The sequence below is a fragment of the Lithobates pipiens genome, unplaced genomic scaffold, assembly GCF_037356315.1.
Source record: "Lithobates pipiens isolate NorthernLeopardFrog02 unplaced genomic scaffold, aLitPip1_a1.2 Scaffold_25, whole genome shotgun sequence".
NCBI classification, from domain to species: Eukaryota; Metazoa; Chordata; class Amphibia; order Anura; family Ranidae; genus Lithobates; species Lithobates pipiens.
The window spans coordinates 171,087,002-171,110,044 of record NW_027507787.1 but is presented as its reverse complement, the minus strand read 5'-3'; the positions used below and the strand labels follow the sequence as shown (position 1 = coordinate 171,110,044).

General features: G+C 43.1%; 1 protein-coding gene across 1 annotated transcript in view; it reads right to left on the bottom strand.

Moving 5' to 3' along the window:
• LOC143929798 (ovostatin-like) overlaps window positions 1-23,043 on the bottom strand; it is a 214,208-nt gene that overhangs the window by 68,313 nt on the left and 122,852 nt on the right. Inside the window, exons 15-22 of the mRNA XM_077453774.1 lie at window positions 22,803-22,945; window positions 20,287-20,436; window positions 18,625-18,792; window positions 9,039-9,150; window positions 8,551-8,563; window positions 8,341-8,429; window positions 5,580-5,655; window positions 2,705-2,936 (exon numbers count right to left, since the gene is read on the bottom strand). Coding sequence (XP_077309900.1) covers window positions 2,705-2,936; window positions 5,580-5,655; window positions 8,341-8,429; window positions 8,551-8,563; window positions 9,039-9,150; window positions 18,625-18,792; window positions 20,287-20,436; window positions 22,803-22,945 — 983 coding nt within the window. The remainder of the gene's footprint in view (window positions 1-2,704; window positions 2,937-5,579; window positions 5,656-8,340; window positions 8,430-8,550; window positions 8,564-9,038; window positions 9,151-18,624; window positions 18,793-20,286; window positions 20,437-22,802; window positions 22,946-23,043) is intronic.

Below are 23,043 nucleotides of genomic sequence, written 5' to 3'. Positions count from 1 at the left end.
ATGACACTGTCCAGATCAGCAGGAAGGGATCTTCCTGCTAATTCATCCTTCACTCTATCAGAGAGGCCATGTAAAAAGGTTGCAACTAGGGCCTCATTATTCCAGCTCAATTCAGCTGTGAGGATACGGAACTGAAGAGCATACTGTCCCATGGACGCAGACTCTTGACAGAGACGCAAAAGAGCGCTAGCCTCTGAGGAGACACGACCCTGTTCCTCGAAGATATTCCAAAAAAGTTTCAAGAAATCAGACAGGCTAAAAACCACTGGATCATTCAGCTCCCACAGAGGGGCAGCCCAAGCTAGCACCTCGCCGGACAGGAGGGATATGATATAAGCTACTTTTGCCTGATCGGACAGGAAGTTTTGGGGCTGAAGCTCAAAATGAATTGTGCACTGGCTAAGGAACCCCCTGCAAGCCTTGGAGTCCCCAGAGAAACGGGACGGAGCTGGCAGTAATAATGCATGCGTGGATGCGACTGGTGCGATAGGTGCAGCTGCTGACTGCACTTGAGGCTGCAGGTTCGGGGTTCCCAAGGAAGCCTGTAGCTGCTCGAAGCGGGAAGCCAGATCTTGAAGGAATCGCATCACCTGGGTCTGATGCAATTCTTGGGTCTCAAGTCTGCGAACTAAGCCCTGCAACGGATCGACTGTAGGAAGCGGCACGTCAGCCGGGTCCATGGCTGATCAAACTGTCAGGTCACCTTGAGGCGAGGTGACAGGTGCACACCGTAGGGATCAGGAGTGCACCGCAAGGTTGTGGACCCTACGGCTGACTGCTGCAGACGGGGGACAGATCCCACTGGGGTTAGAGCGTAAGATTCCCTGGGGCGCGGAGTCTAAGAGCCAGCAGGTGTTCACCAGCGCCTCTAGTGGTGAGGATGGACTTGGCTGCAGCTGGCTCCAGGTCGCGACCCCCAGGGTCCCCCAGCTCACACCCACAGTAGGCAACAGGAGGATATGGATGGTGAGTGATAAAGCCAAGGTCTGGGCCACAAGTAGACAAGAATAGTCAGGGACACGCCAAAAGGTCAGGATCACAGGCAAACAGAGATAGTCAAAGACAGGCCAAAGTCGGTAACGGAAAACAGTAGAAGAGCACACGGCAGGAAACAGGAAGCTAACACACAAAGGTTGATCAGCAGGGTTGGCTAGCAGTGCACAGGTTAATATAGGGTTCCCTGATAGGGCCTGGGTGGAGCCATGCTTAGAGGAGAGGTTATAAAACCACCAGGTGGAAGTGGCTGGCCTCTTAGTCTGAACACATGAAGGGAGGTAAGCAAACAGGAAGATCACTGCATAACCATGACAGGGCTGTAATAACAGTGATCTTTAGCAGTCACCTGTAACATGTCCCCAGTCTTGGACTGTCTCCTGTAACTTGTCCTCAGTCTCTAACCATTCCCGTAATATCCCCAGTATCTGACTGTCTCCTATAACTAACTCGTCCTCAGTCTTCAACCATCCCTGTAATGTCCATAGTCTCAGACTGTCTCTTATACTGTAACTCTTCCTCGGTCTCCAACCATTCCTGTAATGTCCCTCATCTCAGACTGTCCCATATAACTTGTCTTCAGTGTCCAACCATCCCCGTAATATCCCCTATCACTGACTGTCTCCTATAACTTGTCCTCAGTCTCCAACCATCACCATACCTCCCAACATTTCGAGATGGGAATGAGGGACACCTACTACCAAATGTATGTAGGCATAGGACACGCCCCTGCCACACACCCTTAAAGGAAAATTAACCAAAAAAAAGGTTAATTAAATCCACAAGGGCTTTTTTTTACCACTACTATTCCTTTAAATTGGCTTTTAAAATGTCCAAATGCAGCAATTTAGAATTTTGGATGAAAGGTTTAGCACTGGGAGACACTTCTTGAAGTAAGATAAAAAGTACATTTTATATACAACAAGGTAGATCAGACCAAAATGAGGGACATATGAGGAGGAATGAGGGACAGAGGGACATTGCTCCAAATCAGGGACAGTCCCTCGGAATCAGGGACAGTTGGGAACTATGCATCACTGTAATGTCCCTAGTCTCAGACTGCCTCCTATAGTGTGTCCTCAGTTTACAAGCATTCCTGTAATGTTTTCAGTCTCAGACTCCCGTATTACTTGGCCTCCAACCGTTCCCATAACATCTCCAGACTTGGATTGTCTCCTGTAAGTCATCCTCAGTCTCCAACCATTCCTATAATGTCCCCAGTCTAGTACTGCATCATGCGCTCAGTCTAACTATTCTTGTAACATGCTGTAAAGCATGTTCTGTAAAGCATGTTACATGCAGCGCCAGTCATTTTAACTGGGCTGTAGGTCGAACTAATATGGAAACATGACTTTGCAAATGGTTTGTAATGACAGTGCTCTCTAGCAGTCACCTGTATCATACCCCCAGTCTCTAGCGCTCTACTTTAGTATTTTACAATCTCTGACAGTTTGATGTAGCTACACAAGCAAAGCCATTTTCGGCTAATGTAGTAGCATTTGAAGGCTAATTCTAACTTAAAAGCTTTATTTTGGTTTTGATTAGTTGCCCTCAGTGGCAGAGCTTGTGCCAATCTGCATCATTGTTTGAGTGTGCTTAGGGTAGCAAAATATGTAAACATAGTTAAGTTTTTGGGAGAGTCAGGAGGACTAATGCTAAACGTGAGGTGGTTGTACTTCGCAATTGTCCCCCTATGGTCCACAATACTGACCTGTGCGCTTTTTTCCAGGTAGTTGGAGACCACAATACTGGTGATCACCTCTTCTCCTCTAATGACGTATGATGGGATGGAACACTCCACAAAGAATGGCTGTATTGTGGTGGTCTTTGCCAGCTCATTGGTCAAGCCTAGACCTTCGTTAACTGAAATGCAGAATCCGTCACTCTCCCAGTTGGTGATGCTTTGTGGAATTATTGAACTGACTGTTGCCTCGCCATCTGGACTGTGAGTGGAATAAAATTGGACCAGTTGTTAGACACATTTTTGGGGGATTTAAAGTGGACCAATTGCTAAAGGAGTTTTTCCCACAAAGTAGTACATTTTTAACTTGACCACCCTGCTCTCATATAGTATATGCATGCAAAAAAAAAAAAAAATCTGCCTTAAGGCATAAAACAGTGTTTTAGGAGCCCTCTAATTCCAGTATTAAAGTATATATAAAAGCAACACTTTTTTCTTTAGTTTTGGATAGGGTGGAGAGGGATTGGAACTCCTGTTAGGTTTTTACTGTTGTCTGCGCCCTCTGTCAGAAGAAGAAAAGAGGGTAAATCTTCCAATGGGGATGTTAGTTCTTCTGACAACCATGGGTTCCCTCATTTTTTTGAGAGATTTCATCTCACTTCCTGTTCTAGCAATGGGGCAGGAAGTGAAGGGTAATTGCCCCCCTCCCCCCAAGGGGACAAAAAGGGCAGAAAAACTGAAAGGAGTTATAACAATCCCTTCCCCAAAAATGAAAAAAAAAGGGTTTGCCTTTAGTTCAAATTTAGATTCAGGTCATGTTACCGGCTTTAGAGGGAGGCCATAGCATTGATCTCAGATAGGGACTGATTTATGTCCCCATCCATACTCCAGCATTTGGTCACGTGACTGCCATCAGTGAGGTCCAAATTACTGGTCAGTGCATCTTGTTTTTGTTTTACAGTTTATGTATTTAAAGCGCAACTGAAAACTATCTTGATCAACATGAACTATTTTTAATCCTTATGCTGCTAGTATTAGTACCGTAAATAGATAGGAAGGTATATCATATTTACTTGTTTTATGGCTGGTTCACAATACAAAAATTTTTTGATGTGGTCCCGGATCATTCCAGGTGCTTTTTTTCTTCTTTTTTTCCCATTTTTTTTCCCCACTTTACTAGGGTCCAGTGCATTTTTGACGCATTCCAGTGCGTTTTTGATGCATTTTACTGCGCTCCAGTACAGTCCAGTGCAGGAAAAATGCAGCATGTTCTTTTTTTTCCTGGAACTGGAAAGCCCTGGAACTGACTGCATTGGTGTGAACTATGCCATTGAAAACCATATAACCAACTTTACATGCTTTTTTGATACCATAAAAAAACGCACTGGACTGCATATGATGTAAACTGTAAGCCTTTAAACTTTTATTTTAGATTTCTTCAGTTGCTTCCTGGTTTCCAGCCTAGGCCAAAATGATGTTAAACATCCCAAGAGTTTTAATGGAGGGAGGGGAGGAGGATATTTTTCAGCTAAGTACACCCTCCTGCCTTAATGCCTGAGCTAATGGCACATGGCTTCCAAGAAGTAAGTGCTACATGAATCATCTGACCTTACTTAAGATGGCTGTGGCTAGAAATGCTAGTGGGGTGTTTTTTAAAGTGATGTCTCAAAAAAAATAAAGCATGGAGAGGGGAGTTTGCAGTGGATATTAACTACTTCCTGCCCGTAGGACATCAATGGACGTCCTTGGATTGAAGTAGTTATATCAGAATGATGCCTGGCTGCACCTGCATGCATCGTCCCGGTATGGATTTTTTCAGCCGGCGAGTCCCTTTTTAGCAGAAGTGATTCGAGTGGCTAAATAGCCACTCGATCACTTCTATGGGTGGCGGAAGGGTCCGCCGCCACTGCCACTTTTCCTGCGATCTATCGTCCGATGGCAGAGCCCAGTTACGCTGCAGACGGTGGTGATGGCTGTATGGCACAGAGAGATGAACTGGTGTTGCCTCTTTCGCTCTATGACCTTGGAAACTGGGAGCAATGAGTATGTCCTCACTTCCGATTCAGCCTCTTCGTTTACCTGCCCGTTAGCACCCAGGAAAGCAGCAGATCAGACCGACCTGTATCTGATCAGCTGCATGGGAGGCCAGAGGAGAGATCTGGGGCCTAATAAACCCTAGGTCTCTTTATAAAGAGGATCTGTTAAACAATTTGGAATAAAATAATAATAATAATAAAAAATAAATAAATTAAAGCAGCCCCATCCCCTCGTACTTATGCACAAATGCGAACATATACGTTACTTCTGCACCCATATGTAAACGGTGATCGCACCACACATTGAGATATTGTCACAAATATCAGAGTGAGAGCAATAATTCTAGTACCAGCAGAATACATATTGGCCTAAATTTATATTGAAACTTGATTTTTTTTTATTTTTTTTTAATGATTGCATGTGTTTTATAGCAGAATGTTTTGTTTTTTTTTTGTTTGTTTGTTTTTTGACAACCCTTTTTTGATTATAGCACAAAAAATAAAGGTGATCAAATACCACCAATAGAAAGCTCTATTTGTGGGGAAAAAAGGCATACATTTTTTGGGGGTACATCGTCGCACCACCGTGCAATTGACAGTTAAAATAACACAGTGGTGTTAAGGAGTCTTAACACCCCCCCCCCCCCTCAAAAAAAAATTGAATATATTACAACTTTCAAGTTCTTAGATGTGGTAGCTGCATTCATTTTTAAGGCTAAATGCATTTTTTGCAAGCATGGACAAATACTCATTGATGCTACCATACAGCTAAAACAATCTTATCAGCTTTTCCAGCTACCATACTATATGTAAACTACAAATCAACCTCCCTCAATGCAGATCATTTCCTGCATGGGGTGAACACTTACCCAATAATGACTGTGTCATCTCCAAAGGCGTCCCTAAAGTCACTGCGAATGGTGTCAATGCTTTTTGGCAAAGGCCCTGTAATATATTAAATATTACACTTACATTTAAATTCATTAATGCAGATGATTTAGGTTAGGCCTGCTTTTAAAGTCGAACTACAACCAAATGTTTTTTGTTTTAGATAAAATGAGGAACAGCTGGGCTCACCTAAAGGTTAGTTTAAGTCCCTGTTCACACCGGTGTGACTTGTCATGCGATGTGACAGGTCCAAGTCGCACCCTATTGTCGACAATGGAACTGTTCAAATCAGTGCACCGCCAACTTAGCGGGGCCATACCAATTTGAAAAACAGTTCCTGCACTATTTTTTGTGATTTCAGGAGCGACTTGCGTAGACATCTGTGCATGAAGTCGCGCAGATGTCAGTCAAGTCGCACCTAAAGTCTCACTGACCTGCGGCTTTGAAATTGTGCGATTTCAAGTGAAGTCATACAATTTTAAAGCCACATTCAGTGTGAACCAGGGCTAAAGAAGCTGGGAGTAAAGGTGATGGACCGACAAAGCATGTCTCCAGACCTAAACCCTAATGAGCATCTGTGGGGCATCCTCAAACGGAAGGTGGAAGAGTGCAAGGTCTCTAACATTCATCAGCTCCGTGATGTCGTCATGGAGGAGTGGAAGAGGACTCCAGTGGCAACCTGTGGAGTTCTGGTGAACTCCATGCCTAAGAAGGTTAAGGCGGGGCTGGAAAATAATGAAGGCCATACAAAATATTGACACTTTGGGCCCAATTTGGACATTTTCACTTAGGGGTGTACTCACTTTTGTTGCTGGTTAGCGGTTTAGACATTAATGGCAGTGTGTTGAGTTATTTTGAGAGGACAGCAAATTTACACTGTTATATAAGCTGTACACTCACTACTTTACATTGTAGCAAAGTGTAATTTCTTCAGTGTTGTCCCATGAAAAGATATAATAAAATATTTACAAAAATGTAAGGGGTGTACTCACTTTTGTGAGGTACTGTATGCAGATAGCAGAGGAATGAGAAATAATCAAGGTAGGTGCTTTTGATTGAGTTAAGTACATGCTATAGAATGATCTGCTTTGTTAATTTTTTATTCTAGAGGTTTACAACCACTCGAAGGGCTCACAATAGAACACGAAGTACAAGAACGTACATGCTGTGCACTACAAAGCATGGCGGGGCATTACCATGTGTTGAGGTATGCTGCAAAGCATGGCCATTTGCAGGGTTGGGGCGCCATTTAATAAAAATAGCAGAGCATCACGCTAATGCAAGTAGTGTGTGTTAGCTGAGAGTGATAGTGTAAACGGGGCCTTAGAGTTGGGGGCTACATGTTAAAGTCCAACTCCATCCAAAATAGTTTTAGATAGATAAAGTGAAGAAGTGTCAACTTTTATTTGCTCTGTCTTCATTTGGAAGATTTCTCCCTACTTCCTATGGCAATGAAGGGAAACCCAACAAACCATGAAATAGAAATATGAGCGCATCTTGTTGAAGAGTGAGGAAGGGTTCAAACTTCTGCATGTTATTGCAGTCTGTGTCCCCATCAAGAAGCCTTGCTCTTACTTCCTGTCCAGGAGGAAGATCTCAGAGAAGAATGGCCTCAACCAGAACACAGACAGCATTTATGTCCTGACAGAAGCACTAATCTTTCTATGCTAGCCTCATTCTAACATTCATCTCCAACACCCGAGCAGGGCAATTCTTTTTTTTGGGGGGTGGGGGGGAGTGTATTTTTAGATCTATTTTTGTTTAAGCCAATGCAAAGCTTCGGACATTTTTGATTTAGCCAATGAGAAGCACTAGGGCATGGCTAGCAGTTCTTACAGGCCAAACAAAACTCCTAAAAAGATGCATGAAAATGCTAAATTCTTGTGTTTTCAGGCATTTCTATTGATGCCTAATTCTTCCCTAAAAGTGGCTCATATAGCATTGGGCATCAAGCTACAGATGCCTGAGCACTCATATGTTAACAGTCACCACGGAAATACATGAGATTTTGGATGTTGTGCATTTTGGAGCTACAAAACGAATGGGTGTGAATACGACCTAAAACTCAAAAACAAAATAAAGAACATTTTGCCTATAGCTGAAGGGGGGGGGGGGGCACTTAAATGTCAATGGTGCATTTCAGATAGAATATCATTGTATACATTGTTCCATAGTTACATTGTTCCAGCTTGATCCAATCTAACTATATACCATACCTGTGGGATCCTCTGGAAGATGGAAATCACTGTTTTAGACACCAATACTCCAGTGATCTCCACTAGCTTCTGGTTCTCATTCCAGGCAGCTGCCCTGTTGGATTGTGAACACAGGAGGTCAACTGCTGGGCATGACTATCATTCAGAAGATGTGGGCATTTCTAAATGAATGTAAAGTGTTCTATGATTGAATGGGATGGAGAAGCGGAGTGGTGATGTCACACTCTCCATCTTGTTCAAACAGAGAATGCCTTGCGTTCATTGAGAAAATGCAAAGTGTTTCCGGAATGGCACCCGTCCTGACGGGCCAACCTTGTGTGTTCACTTTTCAGTAGAACAGCCAATTGGAACTGGAAGCTGCAGTAGTGGAGATCAATGGAGTAGCAATGTCTATTTAAAAGATTTCCAGCTTCTAGAGGTAGCCCAAGGTGGACCAATGTAACTATATAAAAATATCCACACTCAGAATTCTTCTTTAAATATCTATTTATATATTTATTTAATATACATAGTGTTTTGTACTTACCACTGCCCCCACTGAAACCACCTACTGTAGAAAGAAGAAAAATTGTTAGAATTAATGTGATTGGATGATGGAAGTCAGCAGAGTTTAACCTCATTTATTGAGCTCTGGGTAACTTCCTTTGCAAACTGAACAGTCTAACAACCCCATTGACTTCTACCTTGGAGAGTATCCAGGAGAAAAATCACTGCCACCTTACATTCTCACTCCTACTGTTTTATTCTCTCTGTATTGCAAAAGGCCACAAAAAAAAAACAATGGCCAAGATCTCATTGTCGAAGATCCAAAATAATATATAAGAAGTCAATGGGTTTTCAGCTGGTTAATATTTACTCTAAACCCAGCTTTGATTGGCCATCTTGCCTCAGCAGTCTTCTGGAGCCTGAGAGCACTCTGCTTCTTGACCACCAATGGGGAGTGTCCAAGCCATCCACGCAGCAGCAACATGGAAGGCTGAAAAATGATCCTCCTACCCTGCACTGAAGTACAGCGAGGTGAAGGACCCAGTGAGCCACATGATTGAGGAATTAGGAAAGTAAAAGGGGCTTTTTAGATGTTTTATCTATTTTTTTGTAACCCAGCAATTGTGGGTAAGGGAGAGGTTAAAGGATCTGTGTTGGGTGGGGGGGTGGATGGCAGGTGGGAAGGGGAATGAGTGAGGACATGCCTTTCAAGCCAGAACATGATTCAGATATATTTACCACTATTAAATGCTGCAAGTTTTGGAAATATTGAAATGTTAGGTTCATCTTCCAACCCACAGACTTTAGGTCTTCTTGAGCCAAGACTTGAAGCCAACTGAATACTGAGGCCCTGGAGAGAAAACATCAATTTAATTTAGTTCCATTATAAACTGCGGGGCAAACTGCAAGCATAGTTTGGGAATGGTGTAAACTGCCATAGACAGTTTTGCATTTTTTTCCACATGTTAAAATGCACATTTTAAGCCTGAAGATTAGTTACACTGCCCCAACCACATTATATAATTCCTAAATGCTGAAAACCTGGAGAATAAAACTGGGGTAGTTAAAATTTTTATGTCAGGCAATATTAGCTCAATGGTTTATCTTTATTAAGTGCATATTTTCAGTAAAAATAACGAACATGTCTATACATACCTGCTCTGTACAATAGAATTGCACAGAGTACCCCAATTCTCCTCTTCTTGGGTCCTCCGCCGGTGCTCCTGGCTCCTACTCTAATGCTGGTGACCCCAATAGGAAACTGATTCTCATAGGAGCACTCGTACATGCATGTGTCCATTGACACAGACAACGGAACTTTGCCTCGCACCCCTTTTGTCACTGGAGTTAATTGACAGGAGCCAGTGGCTATTGTTCTGCCCAGGTAGGAGGGGCAAAGCAGCAGAGCTGGATTGTGATGGGGTGAAGGGAAGTATAAGGGGGGTGAGGCACAGAAGGTTTTTTACCTTAAAGCATAGAATGCATTAGGTTAAACCACCTTGAGGCTTTAGAACCGCTTTTAAATTATGTGCACCCATGAAGCCCTTAAAGGTCATCAGTTGTGAATAATGGCTCTAGAATAACTGTAATTCATGTTTTCATATGTAGGTCCCCCCGGCATGTGAATCTGTGTGTGTGTGTTGTCCAAAGTAGTAAAACAAGAAGGATGAACAAAAATTAAAATCGCTTTGAATGACTGGGAGAAGACTATTACTGTGACGTATTCCCTTGTGTGTAAATTTCAGCTTCAGTTACTGAGCTCTGTAAACAGGCTTAATTCAACAGTACCCTGGGTGATCTTTGATATGTTAATTTTTTTAACTTAATTTTATTGTTATCACATGGTGGGACAGTGGAGTCTGGGCTGGGGCAGCTGATCAGGGGGGTTTATGAAAGTGATCCAGTAGTATACAGTGCCTTGAAAAAGTATTCATATCCCTTGAAACTTTCAGAATTTTGTCATGTTACAACCAAAAACGTAAATGTATTTTATTGGGATTTTGTGAGATAGACTAACACAAAGTGGGACATAATTGTGAAGTGGAAGGAAAATGATAAATGGTTTTCAAAATGTTTTAAAATATCTGAAAAGTGTGGCGTGCATCTGTATTCAGCCCTCTTTACTCTGATACCCCTACCTCAAATCTAGTGGAACCAATTTCCTTCAGAAGTCACCTAATTAGTAAATAGAGTACATTTGTATGTAAATGCAGCTGTTCTGTGAATCCCTCAGGGGTTTGTTAGAGAGCCGTAGTGAACAAACAGCACCATGAAGGCCAAGGAACACACGAGACAGGTCAGGGATAAAGTTGTTAAGAAGTTTAAAGCCAAAAATATCCCAAGCCTTGAACAACTCATGGAGTATCATTCAATCCATCATCCAAAAATGGAAAACTGGAGTTAGGCTTACCGGTAACTCTGTTTCCAGAAGCCTTCCAGGACAGCCCTTGAGAGATGGAGCTCCTCCCCTGGACAGGAAACACATTGTCTCCAGCTCTTTAAAAGGCAGTTCCCCAGGCATCTGATCAGTTTTATCTAAGCCCCTGTACACACGGTCAGAGATTCTGCCAACCAAATTCATCGGATTTTGTCCGTCAGATTTAGTCTGACGGATTGTGTCCGAAACTGTTGCATACACACGGTCGGACTAAGTTGTCGAAAAATCCGATCTTTCAGAACGTGATGACATAATTTTGTTGCGATGGGACTAGATTCAGGCTAGTAGCCAATAGCTTTGATGTAGGAATTTGATCTGAGCATGCGTGGCACTTGGTCCGATCAAAATTCTCTACACATGATCGGATTGCGTCCGACCGGCCCAGTTGGTTGGGAAATATTTCCAACATGTTGGAAAATTGGGTCCGACAGAGATTCGGACGGAATCAGTCCGATGCATACCACACACAGTCGGATTATCTGACGTCACGGTCCGATAAGACGCATTCCGACGGATTCTCCGACCGTGTGTACGTGGCATTAGAACTGAAGGACGGAGTTGAAATAATATATTTAAACCATACATACAAATTCATTTTATACATACAAAGGGTGGGAATGTGCTGTCCTGGAAGACTCCTGGAAACAGAGTTACCGGTAAGTCTAACTCTGGTTTTCCCCCAGTCGTCTTCCAGGACAGCCCTTGAGAGGATGAACAAGTACTCACCAAATTTTTAGCGGGGGTAGCGCCGACTCTTTCCTCCTAGGACGTAGCTGACACCCTTGTGGAGTGTGCATTCAAGCCTTGTGGAGGGTCCAAGTGTAGAGTTTTGTACCCTTCTGAGATGGCCATCTTTATCCACCTAGCTATTGTCCCTTTAGAAGCTGGTTTACCTTTTTCATTTCCTGAGAAGAGGATAAACAGGGCCTCTGATGTTCTGAAGCTCTTGGTAGCTTCCAAATAGCCTATGAGACATCTCCTGACATCCAGTCGATGGAGTCGATTGCTGTACAAAATCTATTTATGAGCAGGTCTTGTTGTAGAGAATGCTGCAAGTAGACTGATAGGGCTGCAATCTGTCACTTAATTGTGCTTAAGGATACGTGTTTATCAATGCCTTCCTGCAGGAACTCTAGAATTATTGGAGAATCATATTCTCTTTTTCCGTTCTCTATTAGCCAGAGGTTAAACTTCCTCCAGACTTTCAGGTATGTGGCTCTTGTAACAGGTTTGCGACTTTGTAGCAGAGTTTTTATCACTCTGTTTGATAGACCCTTAGACTTCAGGTTCTCTCTTTCAGATACCATGCCACTAAGTTTAGCTTGGCTGGATTGGGATGCAGTACTGGGCCCCGGGATAGCAGGTTACAACTGAAAGCTAACATCCAAGGTGGTCGATCCGCTAATGATAGCAGAAGTGAAAACCATGCCCTCTTTGGCCAAACAGGGGCTATTAGGATAAGGGATGTCTGTTCTGTCCTGAATTTGGAGAAGACTCTTGGGATCAGATATAGAGGTGGGAAGGCGTAACATGCACTCTGGGGGGGTTTGGCTGCCACTGGCTCATCTCTTGAGTTGAGTGAGAAAAAAAACATTGTAGTTTGGTGTTGGTGTTTGTTTGTTGGCAAATAAGTCAATCTCTGGAAGGCCCCATTTGGAAACTATTTCCACAAACACTGTTGGGTCTAGTGAACATTCTTCTTGTGAACTGTCTGCTCAAAAAATCGGCTAGGTTGTTCTGCACTCCTTTGAGATGGATTGCCAAAAGGGATTCCAGATTTTCCTCTGCCCAGGAGAATATTTCCTGTGCTATACTCGTCAAGATGGGACTTCTGGTCCCTCCTGTTTGTTTAGGTACGCTACCAAGGTTGTATTGTCCGATCTGACCTGTGAATGTTGGTTTCTGAGCTGACTTTGGAATGTTGAGATTCCTTTGGCTACCGCTTTGAGTTCCTTGTAGTTGGATGAGTGTTGTTTCTCTAATTGAGTCCCCTGCGCCCATTGCCCCTCTAAATGGGCCTCCCATCCCTGACTGCTGGCATCTGTAGTCAATATGCGTGCAATTGGGAAGGTCTATAGCAGTCCCTTTTGTAGATTGATTTGGTTTCTCCACCACCAAAGGTCTTGCTTTGTTTTTTTCTAAGAGGTACACCTTGTCCTCCAAGTCTTTTCCCCACAAATTTTGTAGGAGGAACGACTGGAGTGGTCTTTGGTGAAACCTAGCCCACTTGACTGCCGGGATGGAGGCCGGGCCGTCATAAGCAGGGCCGTCTTTAATATTTATTGGACCCTGTGCAAAAAAATTTCTTGGGCCCCCTCCATGCAGTTTCGCTCTCCCCCTGCTCTGAGACATACAATAAACAGCAGCTAGACTTAAAATCCGTTTACTGAATCATATCAGGCAGTGATTATGATTGGTTGCCAGAGGTTACAGTGTATCATTACCACTCACTGATTAGTTGCTAGGGGTTACAGCAAATTATTTTTGCTTGTTGATTGGTTGCTAGAGATTACTGTACATCAATACTGCTCACTGATTGGTTGCTAGAGGTTAATGCACATCATTACTGCTTACTGATTGGTTGCTATAGGTTACAGCACATCATCTCCTCACTACTTGCACACCCTAAACTGGGGAGGTGAGGGGACCCATCAATAGACAGAAAACTCCTAGCTATCCTAGGACTCCTGGGATTAGTGGCAGTGCTGGGGGGAGGGTGTGATCAATGGCAATGCTGATTTTTTATTTTTTTACTACCAATATAAAGAAGAGTTTCAACACTGACGACTAATGAGTTTTGGTAATGCCTGAGCTTTTGCTGGGCCCCTGGATAATTGAGTAATCAATACTCTTGCAGGAGGTCTTTGGTTGAACTCAAATGCCGCGTACACATGACCGGACTTTTCGGCAGACTAGGTCCGACGGTCTTCCTGATGGACTTTTCAGCAAAGTTCAGACGGACTTCCGAAAAGAACGGACTTGGCCACACACAAATGGACTAAGTCCGTTCGAAAGTCCGTTCTGTTTGAGAGTGATGACGTAATACGGGACTAAAAGAGGAAGTTCAATAGCCAGTAGCCAATAGCTTCCCTTGCGTCATATTTGGTCCGTTGGACCAGTATACAGACAAACGGTTTTCCCGATAGTAATTGAGTCCATCGGACAGATTTGAAACATGTTCTATTTCTAGGTCTGTGTGATTTTTATAACAGAAAATGATCGGATTAGCCCACACACGATTGGATTGTCTGACGGACTGATCCCGTTGGACCTAGTCTGCCAGAAAGTCCAGTCGTGTGTACATGGCATAAGGCATATCCTTTCTCGATCACTCCCCTGACAAAACTGTTTGAGGTTAGTTTTTTCCACCATGTAAGGAAATCCTCCAATCTACTTCCCACTTGGCAACTGCCATCACTGTGGTTTGGGATTTTTGTCAGGAGGCTTAAAAAGCACGTTTGTTTTTTGCCTCCCTTTCTGGGTAGACCAGTGATTTTTTTGGCTTGCCTTTATCCTGTCTGTGTTCTCATTTGTCCTTTATAGGGACAAAAATATTTTCTGGGAAATTATTTTTTCTTAACAGGAAAGGTCTTTTTCCTATCGGCTGTAGGCTCTAAGGCTTCATCTAGGTGAGTGCCAAAAAGAAACTTGCCTGAAAAAGGAACGCTACATAAACGTAACTTGGAGGCTGTGTCCCCTGGCCAGGTTTTGAGCCAAAGGGTTCTCCTGGCTGCAACAGATAATGAGGCTGCACTGGCAGAGAGTTTTACAGACTCGGCCGAGGCGTCTGCAATTAAGCCTACTGCTTTAAAGTGTATAGGCTAAGATTTTAACACCTCTACCCTAGGGGTACCTGCCGTCAGATGTTTTTGCAGCTATTTTAAACAAAATTCTAAATTTTTGGGCTATGCAAGTTGTTGCTAGTGCTGGTCTAAGGTTTGACATTACGGTATCCCATGATCTTTTTAGGATTACATTGTCTCTTTTGTCCATGGGATCTCCCAAGTGACCCATGTCCTGAAAGACCAGGTCCGAGTGTTTTGACACTTTTGCTAGCGGGGCATCTAATTTAGGGGACTGATTCCAGACTGCGTTTGGGTCCTCATCAAAAGCAAATCTTCTTTTTAGACTACTTGAAAAGAAGTTATTTTTGTCTGGTTCCACTCATGCCCTAAGCATTAAAACTGTCATGATTTTATGCACTGGGAATACCTTGGGTTTCTTTTTATTCAACCCTTGGTACATTTTGTCATGTCTTCAGAGTATGTTTTTTTCTTATTTCATCTCGAAGGTCTCAGATTTCCCCCACTAGATCACCCACTTCCTCCGGGGAAAGTTTGGTACCTTGTGGGTATTCTGAATCGGCCTGGTCTTCCTCCTGTCCTGAATCTGAGGAGGAGTCTGGGTCATTGTTTTTAAGGGAATTCTCCCTACTCTCTAAAGGCTCTCCTGAACCTGAAGCTACCAGAGCAGGAGAAGTGGGCACCTGAGCCGGTTGGCTAACGGCCAATCTGAGATAAATTTTCTAAATGACTGAAAAGTAGATTGCATTTCATCCTTGAGGGAGCAGAGGAATTTTGAAAAAGAAGAATCACTCTCGCTCTTTAGCATGGCTGTGATGCAAGTTGGAGACAACGTTTTTGTGTAGCTAGGCGAGAGCCTAGCACTACAAGAAGGACATTTCTTTTTGTCTGTCTTGGTAATGGCTTTCTGTGATCTGGATGATTCTTTCTGAGAGGGGCACAAGAAGGAGAGAGGGTTTTGTTTAACACAAGAACTCATCTAATTCTGGCTTCCTCTTAGTGTGCTAAGGTGCCCAACAGAGATATAAGGTGGTTCCCCCAGGGTCTATTAGCTCCCCTTGTAATCAGTGATACACAGGAAAAAGAGGCTCTGGCCAGGCCAGCCTACCTGTGATGAGCTGGTGTTTGACTCCCCCGGAGCATGGGATGCCTCCATGGTGCTCCATTGCTGTTGGCGTCTAAAGCCCATGCTGTTGCACCTTTAATACACTGGCTTGGCCTTCCCCTTTTCTCTCTGTGCCAAAAGCCAGAACCACAACCTCACATGCAGTGATGACATCATATCCACTGGAAGTGACGAATGAGGGATGCTCTCCCACTCCATCGCCTCTAAAAGACGGTTCCTCCAGGCAACATATCTCCTCCAACTCAGGAAACACAAAAAACTTACCAGATGCCTGAGGGACTGCCTTTTAAAGAGCTGGAGGCAATGTGTTTCCTGTCGGGGGGAGGAGTTCCATCTCTCAAGGGCTGTCCTGGAAGACGACTGGCGGAAAGAGAATGGCACAACTGCAAACCTATCAAGGACATGGCCAACCACCTAAACTGATAGGCCAGACAAGGAGAGCATTAATTAGAGAAGCAGCCAAGAGGCTCATGGTAACTCTGGAGGAGCTGCAGAGATCTAAAAGCAAAACGCTATGTGCGGCGTAAAACTAAGGCCGCGTACACACGGGCAGACTGTATGGCCTACTTAGTCCGCCGAAACACATTTCAGCGGACAGTCCGCTCGTGTGTGGGCTTCAGCGGACTTTTTCAGCGTGTAGTCTGGCGTACTAAGTATTTCGGAATTTCTGTAATTCTGTCCGTCATACTTTGGTTTCAGCGGACAATCCGCTTGTGAGTAGGCTAGTTCGACGGACTAAGAATGGCGCATGCTCAGAAAGGATTTACACGGCGGAAGGGTGCATTGCTGTGTATTGGACTTCCTATTTCTAGTCCCGTCGTACGCGCTGTACACGTCATCGCGCAAGCTTTCGATGGACTGTTTGTGCATCCGTGTGTGGTCAAGTCCATTCATTCGAAAGTATGACGGACTGTCCGTCGGATTGTATGACGGACTAAGTAGGCCATATAATCCGCCCGTGTGTACGCGGCCTAACACTGCACATGACCCTGAACACACCATCCCCACTGTGAAACATGGTGGGGGCAGTATCATGATGTGGGGATGCTTTTTCTTGAGCAGGGACACGGAAACTGGTCAGAATTGATGGGAAGATGGATGGAGCCAAATATAGGGCAATAGACTTGACTTGAGACTGGGGAGGAGGTTCACCTTCCAGCAGGGCAATGACCCTAAACATACAGCCAGAGATACAATAGAATGGTTTCGATCAAAGTATATTCATGTGTTAGAATGGCCCAGGCAAAGTCCAGACCTAAATACAATTGAGAATCTGTGGCAAGACATGAAAATTGCTGTTCACAGATGCTCTCCATCCAATTTAGCAGAGTTTGATCAATTTTGCAAAGAAGTATGGGCAAAAAATGTCAGGCCGCGTACACACGCGGGGACTGTTCGCCCAACTTTGTCCGCTGAACAGTGTTTCGGCGGACAGTCCGCTCGTGTGTGGGCTTTCAGCGGACAGTTTCAGCGAACAGTCCGCTGAACAAGGTTTTTCGGAATTTCCGAAAAACTGTCCGCTGAAACTTTGTTTCAGCGAACAGTCCCCTCGTGTGTAGGCTTGTTCGTCAAACTAAGTTCCGCGCATGCTCAGAAAGGATTTACACGCCGAAAGTTATAATGCAGTGTATAGGACGTCGTATTTTTCGTCCCGTCGTACGTGCCGTTCACGTCATCGCGCACGGTTTCAGCAAACTGTTCGTTTGTCGTGTGTGGCCATGTCCGTCCATGCTAATTTTGAGCGGACTGTTTGCCGAAACTGTTTGACGGACAAAGTTGGGCGAACAGTCCCCGCGTGTGTACGCGGCCTTACTCTCTCTAGATGTGCAAACCTGGTAGAAAGACTTCCAGCTGTAATTGCAGTGAAAGGTGGTTCTACAAAGTATTGACTCAGGGGGACTAAATACAAATGCATTCCTCACTTTTCAGATATTTATTTGTAAAAGAATTTGAAAATCATTTATAATTTTCCTTCGACTTCACAATTATGTGCCACTTTGTGTTGGTCTATCACACAAAATTCCTATAAAATACATTTACGTTTTTGGTTGTAACATGACAACATGTGGAAAATTTCAAGGGGTGTGAATACTTTTTCAAAGCACTGTAGTTTCTGGATCACTTTGCTCTGAGTGCTGGCAGTTGGCTAACACCATTGCAAATTTTCGATTGAAAAAGCCCATGGCGTGCAAACACACCCAAAAAACTTCCACCCGGTGCATAAAAAAAGTGCACACACATAAAGAGTGACACACTAAAAAGTGCAGAGTGTCTGACATCCTCCACAAGGAAGGACCATACCCTGATCCCCCGGGGCGTTAGGCTCCAGACAGGGACTGAGGTACCAGACTCATCAGTGGTCTCCTAGCCGAAGCCAGGAGACCTCCTTTCCCCGGGAGGACTGCCGAAAACAGAACCTCCTAGGTACTTGGTACTATGGGGGCTTCCCCGAAGGTAGGCCCCCCCAATGGAGATTGGACCAAGCCAGAAGGCCTATGTCCGCTCTCCCACAAGACGTTCAGGATTGGTCCGAGGACCGACACCCTACTAATCAAAACGTGAAGTGACAAACGTGACTCACACAACACAAATAAAATAAATAAAAAGTGAGGAAAGGGATAGTGGAGAGGAGAGTGAAAAGTGGCCATTGTGCAGTACAATGACCGGCCCTCCGGCTAGCACCATTGCAAATACTACACTTGCAACAGATAAAGAATTAAAGGGTCAATTCACCTAAAAGTGTTATTGTCATGAAAGCTGGAACATGAACAGAGTTAGCAGCTTATAGATGCTACAATAGTGAGATATCTCTTCCATTATTCCTGAATCTGCTCTTGACCACCTGAGAGTTTTGGGTGTTCCCACCAATACAAATCAAACAGGGATGGTGATTTTTCCAAGTGACAGAAAGCTGTCAGGAGGCCAAGCTTTTTTACAGCTATGAAGCTTAGAACTTACCACAAAGTCTTGATAGGTTTCCCTATCTGTTCTGCTGCTGGTTGGCTTAGTGTACACCCCGTTGCAGAATTGTTCCATATTTCCATCTATACACGGAGGTTCTGGGTCCTCATAATTAATGTTTTTATATTGTAAACCAAAAATATAGGATTGCACACGATTGTATACCTGTAAAGTAAACATAAGAAGAATTTGCGTGAACTGCATACATACAAGGTCCTGCTATTTCCAAGCATCCCCCCATTTAAAAAGAGTTAAACTTAAAAAAAAAGCCCTGATAAAGAAGATATAGTATAGCTCCAAAATGTGTTGGCTATGATTGCACAAATCAAATAAAGCATCATTGCCGGATGCGACCCTTTGCTTTCCTTTATCTGGCCCTTGGGGCACCATTCCCCCCCACTAATATGATTGAGGCACCATTCCTTCTATTGACACCAATCTTGCAGCAATATTTCTTTCACAGATACAAATGTCGGAGATACCAATGTTGGGGCAATATTTCTTTCACTGATATCATTGTTGGGGCACCATTCCTTCCACTGACATTAATGTTGGGATGTTATTCCTTCCAATGGCTCCAATATTGGGGCACTATTACTCCCACTGACACCAACGATGAGGCACTATTCATTCCACTGACACAAACAATGGGGAACTATTTCTGTAGCATTTTCCACTCGCACTGGTCACAATTTGGCCACCAAAAAGTCTGAAGATGAAAACTGGCAATTCACTGAGAAAGTTTGGAGACCCTTGGTCTAACCATTCTCTACTCTGCCCAAAATTATATAAAAAAAATTGTGATTAAATCTAACATTTAGAACTTCCCCCTCACCTTGTGCTGACCTGTCTCCTGTCCCTGCCTTTCTTACCAATGGAAATTTTTTACAATGTGCTTTGTGTGCTTCAATGTCTAGGCAAGATATTTTCTCCACTCCCTGCATGTGCGCAGAAGTACAGCGGGGCTTGGGTCCTGAGAAAGCCCAGTGGCACATCTGTGCATGCATGGGTTTTCCTGGCCATCAGCACATGCATGCAGTTTTCCACACATGCACAAAAATGCTAACAGGGAAATCTTAAACCTTCCCTGTCTTTGTGCATGCTCATGAAAAAAAACCTGCACTTGCTCAGATGCACCACTGGGCTGTTCCAGAGCCCAAAAGCCTGGCTGAGCCCGTGGGTGCATCTGCGTGTGTGCAATAATGGTGCCACTGGAGAGAGTGGAGTCTGCTCAGAACAGGATTGATATGTTATTTTGGGCTTTGAATAGCTCCAACATGTTTAATGAAATAGGATTTAGCATGTATCTAACCCTAAGAACAACATTTTAATATATTGCAGCTTACAAGTCATTTGGTGTGGCGGCTGCATTATATTAAATTTTTCAGGATAAGAACCTTGTTTAGCAAGTACAGGAAATATCTGTTGATCTTGCCAACAATGTCCTTGTCACTTACTATAAATTTAACTGACATCACCAACAATGTACTTCTTTCCAAGCTATCTTCTATAAACTACAAATATCCACCCACTTCCCCATGATATGAACAGTACATAACAGAATAAACAGAGGAGGTGTTCCATATTAAGAGATCAGCCTGGGTGACAATTATAGCTTCCTCCAATAAATAGGCACACCTAAAAGAAAATAATTCTTACATTATCAGAGTTGAATTCATCATATGAGTTGATCAAACTGAAAGAGGCGTCTCTTGCTCTTAATCCACAGAAGGACCCTGGTGCAGCTTTTATTTTCCTATTAACCGTAGCGCCTGGGGCCACAACCTTCTCCGTGAACTCCATATTCACCTAAAATGAAAGTATTGACATGATATATCCTTTTATTTTCTACAAGTGGCAGCTGGTGTTTTTTTGTTTGAGGAGGGCGGCAAACAACCAAACCCCCCCCCGCTTTTTTTTTATTTTATTTTTTGTTTTGTTTTGTTTATTTATTTATTTTTTCCTGCTTTCTTCTTAGGAAGTTTTTTGCTATTAGCTCATAATCCTTTGCAAGACACCGAAGGACGATTCTATAATAGGATGCTTTGCACATATATGGGACATGTACTTTTCTATATAAATTTAAATTCTAAGCTATCTATCAATCTACAGCAGTCTGGGTGAGGTTCATCTTTCTCTATATCTATACATCTCTAATGACCTTTTATGATACGGATTATATTATCGCTGAATACTTGCATATTTATTCTATGCCAACATAATTGTTAAATATGTTTTGTGTTTTGTATTTATTCCAATCCTTTTGTTGTCTATAGCATCACACTGGAATCTCCTGAAGAAGCTTTGGTTAAAGTGAAACATGGTGAGTGGCAGTGTCTGTATATATGCCTTTCTATAGAAAAATTCATTTTGGATATGGATGAAGCATCGTTCTCATGTTTTTTTATCTTTGTAATAAATATTACATTTCATCTATTGCGTGATTGTTTACCATATTTTTTATACTGAAACACCTTAAAAGTCCAGAGGTTTGTTACCTCTATTTCCCCCTCCTTTTTTCTAGTCTATTGGGATGTGGTGTTCAATTTGATTCCCCTGTCTTGTTCTGTACAATTTATATTAATAGGAACAATGTAAGAAGAATAGGCGTGATTCTTCTACTGCAGCAGAAAAAGTGAGCCAAGAACTTCAAATGAGACATGCCTAGGATATCTGAGTAATAGGAGAAGACTGTATGTGATTCTACCCTGTCCCGACCATCCACATTTAGGTTATTGGCTCCAAGTTGTTGACAGACCTGGCAGGTAACACAGGATCACCCAAAGTGTGTATTCTAATTAACAGCTAGGTCTTCGCCAGTGCACCCCACATGGAGTAATGAACTGGTAACACTATTGCCCCCATGACTACTATGCTGCAAGCAGTTTACCGCCCTCAGGTTCAACCCACCAAGAGGTCAAGGTAACATAGTGGCTAGAGTGGGGAGACAGAGTATGAAACAGCAGGAGTTCAGAGGATCAGGGCAGGCAGCAGGTGAGAGCTTAGTCAGTGTCCAGGCAAGGATTAGGGCAGGCAAGATAGTAGTCCATATCCAAGCTGAGGTCTGGGCAGGAAGCAGGCAAGAGAGTCATCAGTATCCAGACTGAAGTCATAGCAGGGAGCCGAAGGCAGCCAGTATGAAGGAGAGAGTATCGGGTCTGGTAGTCTTGGTCCGTAACAGGTGAATCAGGAATAACAAGAGTCTTCGTATACAGGGTAGTTAGCAAGACTCAACACCAACCTCCAGAAGGTAAGGTGCTTAACTAACCTCCAAGGCCTGTGAACACATCCCACATCAGGGAGGCATGGTCACTAGACATGTGCAGTTTGTTTCGTTCCGTAATTGAAATTCAGATGAATTTTAGTTTTTCTGAAATTCAGGTGTATTCGAATTTCCGAATTACAATAGTACCGAATTTCCGAATTACAATAGTACCGAATTTCAACAAATCTAAAATAATGAAAAAAATTCAGATGGAATTCAAATTTGAATTGATTCAAATAGTTTTCGAATCAAATCGAATAGTTTTCGAATTCGAAAAGTTTTCGAATTCGAAAAGTTTTCGAATTCGAAAAGTTTTCGAATTCGAATACAGGTATTCTATGCTGGATAGAGAAATTGTTATACGGGGGCTAACTTACAGCGTTTCTCTTTGCCAGCGCCCCACTATCCTGTAGATAGTGGCACTATTACCTGACTGTTAAAGAATTTCTGTGTCCCTCAATGAATAATAAAGAAATTGGGAAAAACTCAAGTTTATGGGCAATGCCACATTCATGGAAAATGTTTCAGATCTGTTGCATACTGTATCCTGAGCTCTGCAAAGCCTCCAGCTTCGGGCAAGATTTTTAAGATTTTGAGGAAGCCAAAAAATAGTTTTTTCCACATCAGCTTTAAAACCCTAGACCTCACCACATGTATGTGAGAAACTTAGTTGACACACACTGTGCACAAAAAATGACCCACTCATTGAATGACTGGAAGGAAACTATTGCTGTGACATATTTTCTTGTGTGTGCAAATTTCAGCTAGAGCTACTGAGTTCTGTGAAAATACTTAATTCAACAGTAAAATTAAGAATTAATCAATATTAATCATCTTGTGGTTTATATTTGCATGGTAGAGTCCATCTAAACATTATCCATTTTAGGTTAATGCAGTGATTCTATCATACCTCATTCTCAAAGCAGGCGCCAATGTTCACAGATGCAGTGTCTGAGATCACGTCCTCCAGCAGGGGTACAAAGGCCAGTAACGTAGCTCCTGTTGCAAATTTACTATTAACAGTAAATTCTATTGAAGCTGACCCTTTATAACCTGTAAAGACAGAGGAACATATGTAAGATGTCAACCTACTACTAGTATTTTTGTAACACAAGGCTACTATATGAAGTAGAAATTAGTTGTGCTAGTAG